This window comes from Balaenoptera acutorostrata, chromosome 4 (genome assembly GCF_949987535.1).
Source record: "Balaenoptera acutorostrata chromosome 4, mBalAcu1.1, whole genome shotgun sequence".
NCBI classification, from domain to species: Eukaryota; Metazoa; Chordata; class Mammalia; order Artiodactyla; family Balaenopteridae; genus Balaenoptera; species Balaenoptera acutorostrata.
The window spans coordinates 53226043-53230657 of record NC_080067.1 but is presented as its reverse complement, the minus strand read 5'-3'; the positions used below and the strand labels follow the sequence as shown (position 1 = coordinate 53230657).

The window sequence follows — 4615 nt, the reverse complement described above, 5'->3', positions numbered from 1 at the left end:
GAACATTTGATACTAGAAGAATAGTTCAGTTTTGGACATCATGATTTGATGGGCAAGTGAGATTGGAAGCTAGGGATATATATAGTAGGCAACTGAGTATGTGGACAAAAATCAGGAGAAAAATACGGGAGTATTTTTCAGCTACCATCTATCTACCTGCACAAGTCTAAACTTAGGGGTCATCCTTGATATTTTCCCTTCCTTCACCCACATTTGATCTAATACCAAATTTTACTATATCAAAATTATCTCCTAAAACATCTCAAATCTGTCCATTTCTCATGTCCACTGACACCACTCAAATCCAAACTAAATCCCCCCCTGCCCCCCGCCATCCACCATTGGGTCCTCTAATATCTGCTGCACCACGGTGATGTTTCAAAAACAAAAATTTGATCATGTCACCAGCTTCCTCACTCCTGTCTCAGTTTTATACCCTTCAATTCCTTCCCGTTGCTCTTAGGATTAAACTGAACACCAACATGGTCTGGAGGCCCTTGTGTGGTCTGGTCTCTGCTTCCTTCTCTAATTCTCTCTCATTTTTTTTTTTTTTGTTTTGTAAGAATTCTTTTATTAATTTATTTACAAATAACAAAAAGCGTTATATGTTAACATAATTTTTTATAAAAAATATAGGTATTTTTCTTTAAAGAAAAAACAAAAGAACCAGTGAGAAGAGTGGCATTGTTTTACATTTTTGTCGATTTCTTTCACGTCTAGCTTAATAGAAGAGAGCCAGACTCTCATATCTGCTTTGCATTCAGTCTGCTACAGTATCACACAACATGCAAACTCCTCTGTACACTCAGGAAAGAATGAGAATGAAAAAAGCAAATGAAGTCTTCATATGACAAAAACAGCTTTAACCCTGAGGACCCTTGAAAGGGTCTTAAGGATTTCCCTGGGTCACACTTTGAGATCCACTGCCCTAGTCTAATAGCATTTTACACATAAGGAAGCTGAATCTCAGATCAACTGAGAGATCCAAAATGACAGGGCCTATTAATGATGGGATACAGATCCTGGATGGTTTGTCTCACTTCCCTTGCTTTAGGTTCTCAATCGGAAACCTGGGAAATACACCCTAAAGACCTGTCTTGTTTGCTCTAGTTGCAGGGACTGTCACAATATATTACCAAAAATTTTTTTGATTTAAATAAAGAGAAAAGTCAACAAATGTGTTAAATTCTGCAACGGGCATACTGTTGCAGAATGCCCTGCACCTGAATTAGGTTCTCTATTAGAACTGAAACACTAAGACAAATTCTGCACTCTCCTCCATGCACACGTAATGACAAACAGCACAGTCAATACCACAGAGAAATAGGGAAAGCAGAATTACCACAACATCACCATTTATCACATTTTCTGAGTCTGAAATACAATTCATAACACAATATCTGAAAAATTTTCACAAGTACTGGCTGAAAGGGTGTTGGGTATATTAAGAGACTCCAAATAAATTACTGGCAATCATGTGGGACTTTTCAGATAAAATGGAGTTGTTCTGAAATGTAGATATTTTTCATTCTTTAACAGGACCTTGTTTTGCCTTTTATGTATGGGTTGGCCAAAAAGTTCCTTTGGTTTTTTGGGTAAAAATAAAAGACACATTTTTCATTTTCACCAAGAACATCATTGAACAACGTATTCACCCTTTTGTTCCACTACCTTCTGCCATTTTTCAGGCAACTTCATAATTCCATCTTCCCAAAACTTTGTATCTTTTTGAGCAAAGAACTGTGCCAGGTGCCTTTTACAGTCTTCCAGGGAATTGAAATTTTTTCCATTAAGAGAATTTTGTAAAGACCAAAATCAATGGAAATCCGAAGGTGCAATGTCGGGTGAATCAGAACTTCCCAGACAAGCTGTAACAGTTTTTGCCTGGTCATCAAAGAAACAGGCAGTCTTGCATTATCCTGATGGAAGATTATGCGTTTTCTGTTGACTAATTCTGGATGCTTTTCATCGAGTGCTGCTTTCAGTTGGTCTAATTGGGAGCAGTACTTGTTGGAATTAATCGTTTGGTTTTCCAGAAGGAGCTCATAATAGAGGACTCCCTTCCAATCCCACCATATACACAGCATCACCTTCTTTGGATGAATACCGGCCTTTGGTGTGCTTGGTGGTGGTTCATTTCACTTGCCCCACGATCTCTTCCTCTCCACATTATTGTACAGTATCCACTTTTCATTGCCCTTCACAATTTGTTTTAAAAACGGAACGTTTTCATTACGTTTCAGTAGAGAATTGCATGCAGAAATACGGTCAAGAAGGTTTTTTTCACTTATGTGGAACCCAAACATCAAAGCGATGAACATAACCAAGCTGGTGTAAATGATTTTCAACAGTTGATTTGGATATTTTGAGTATGTCTGCTATCTCCTGAGTGGTATAATGTCGATTGCTCTCAATCAATGTCTCGATTTGATCGCTATCAACTTCAACTGGTCTACCTGACCATGGAGCTTCATCCAGCGAGAAACCTCCTGCACGAAATTTCGCAAACCATTTTTGACACGTTCGCTCAGTCACAGCACCTTCTCCATACACTGCACAAATCTTTTTTTGCGTTTCAGTTGCATTTTTCCTTTCTTGAAATAATCAAGCATAATATGCCAAAAATGTTGCTTTTTTCTTCCATCTTCAATATTAAAATGGTTACACAAAAATTCACCAGTTTTGATAAGTGTTTTTTTAAATGCACACTGATATGACAGCTGTCACAATACAATCTAATAAAATTGTTTCGAATGAAGTTAAAGACAACTAAGCGCTACTAGAGCCATCTTACAGGAAAACCGAATGAACTTTTTGGCTAACCCATTAAAAAAAAAAAAAAATCAGGGCGTCTCCTTGTTCACCTGTAGGTGATTTCCTTTATATCCTACCAGATGATCCAAATCTTCTTTAAATGGATCGTAGCCTTGTTCCTTTAAACAACATAGTGCCCAGAAAAGCTCGTCCAGGGGAGGAAATTCTTCCCAAGGAATCCACTCCCAACTTTCATTTTTCTCAGGCTCTACATTCTTTGGTTCTGAACCATGAGTCACGTCCACCTCTCCTTTCATTAAAATAGTGACATAATGGTAATTCTCTTCCTCAACGAAAGAATTCACAACCGAGGCCAAGCGAACATTTTTCAGGTGAAGAGCTGCTTCTTCCCAGGTTTCCCTTTGAGCACATTCTTCCCAGCTTTCACCGAACTCCAAGTGGCCCCTGGGAAGTTGGAAATTGCCGGCTCCAAATGACCCTTTCTTCCTCCCCAGGAGAATGCAGTGAGGATGCCGGCAGCTGGTCACCACGACTCCTACCCCGACTCCTGGGCGCCGCCGCTGCTGCTCTGCCCTGGCCGTCATAGCCCGAGAGTCTAATTCTATCTTGCTCTTCTTTTCCCCTTGCGATGTTTTAGCAAAACTGATCTTCTTTAAGTTCCTTGAATACTTTGTACTCTCTTTTATTTCCTCCTCTCCTCCTTTACCTAGTGAGTGCCTTTGCATCCTGTTGATGTCTACCCAAGCACCACTGCCTTAAGGAGCCCTGCATTTCTCCTTTCCCCTAGGTCAGATTGACGTGTTATACTTTCTTAGGACTATCTTTGCTTTGGAGCCATTAACTCATCTATAGGTGTAGAGTTGTATGTGTGATTATTTGTTTTTTATCTGCTTTCCCTATTAAAGACTAAGTCGCATGAGAGCAGGAATCCTGTCGGTTTTACTCACAATAGTTATCCCAGTGTTTGGCACATAGAAGATGTCCTAAAAATATCTGTTAAAAAAGTAAATGAAAAGGTACAGAGTATTGGCATCTCCATATAGAAAGTAATTCAGGCACGGGAGTGGATAATATCATTAAGTGAAAGCATGTAGATAAAAAAGAGAAAGGAGGTTAACAGAGGACTCTGAGGGATATCACCATTTAAGACAGCCTGAGACAGAACACACAAATCTGACCAAGAAGGCTGTCCAGAGAAGTAAGAGGAAAATTAAGAGAGTCTGGCATCATGGAAGCTGAAGGAGGGGGAGTTTCAAGAAGGAAAAAGTGGTCAACACAGGGGTGTCAAATAGGAACTGAAAAGTGCCCACTGGATTTAGCAACAAGAATTTCATTGATGACAATGATGAGGACGAGGTTGCCACCTAACAATTACTGAACACGGACAATGTGCCCGGCACTGCTCTCAACTCGTCACATTTATTAACACATTTCGTACTCAGAACAGACCTATTAAGTGAATATTTCTGTTACTTCTACCTACAGAGGAGGAAGCTGAGACTGAGAAGGCTGTTTCAATAGAGTATCAAATTGATCCCAGATGCAGTGTGGGGGGTTGAAGAAGAAGCTGGAGATAAAGAAAGGGAGACAGAATGTTAGGACACATAATTGTAATAAGTTTGACTATTAAGAAAAGGTTGTAATTGGACAGGAGAGTGTGGTAGAGGGAGAGAGTTTTTAAGGTGGACCAGATTTGCATTAGTTTAAATATTGATGGGAAGGGACCAATAGAGAAGGTTGACTTAAAGATATAAGAGAGGGAATGCTCAAATTATTGATAATCTCAAACCATATTAGTGCATTCCAAGAGAAAGTATATGCTGGGAGTAGCAATCTACAC

At 39.5% G+C, this 4615-nt stretch overlaps 1 protein-coding gene across 1 annotated transcript; it reads right to left on the bottom strand.

Moving 5' to 3' along the window:
• Positions 1-2843: 2843 nt before the first annotated feature.
• LOC114235922 (nucleotide triphosphate diphosphatase NUDT15-like) lies at positions 2844-3359 on the bottom strand. Its single transcript, XM_057545680.1, has one exon. The coding sequence runs from the start codon at positions 3357-3359 to the stop codon at positions 2844-2846; it is 516 nt and encodes a 171-aa protein (XP_057401663.1).
• Between the last annotated feature and the right edge of the window lie 1256 nt (positions 3360-4615).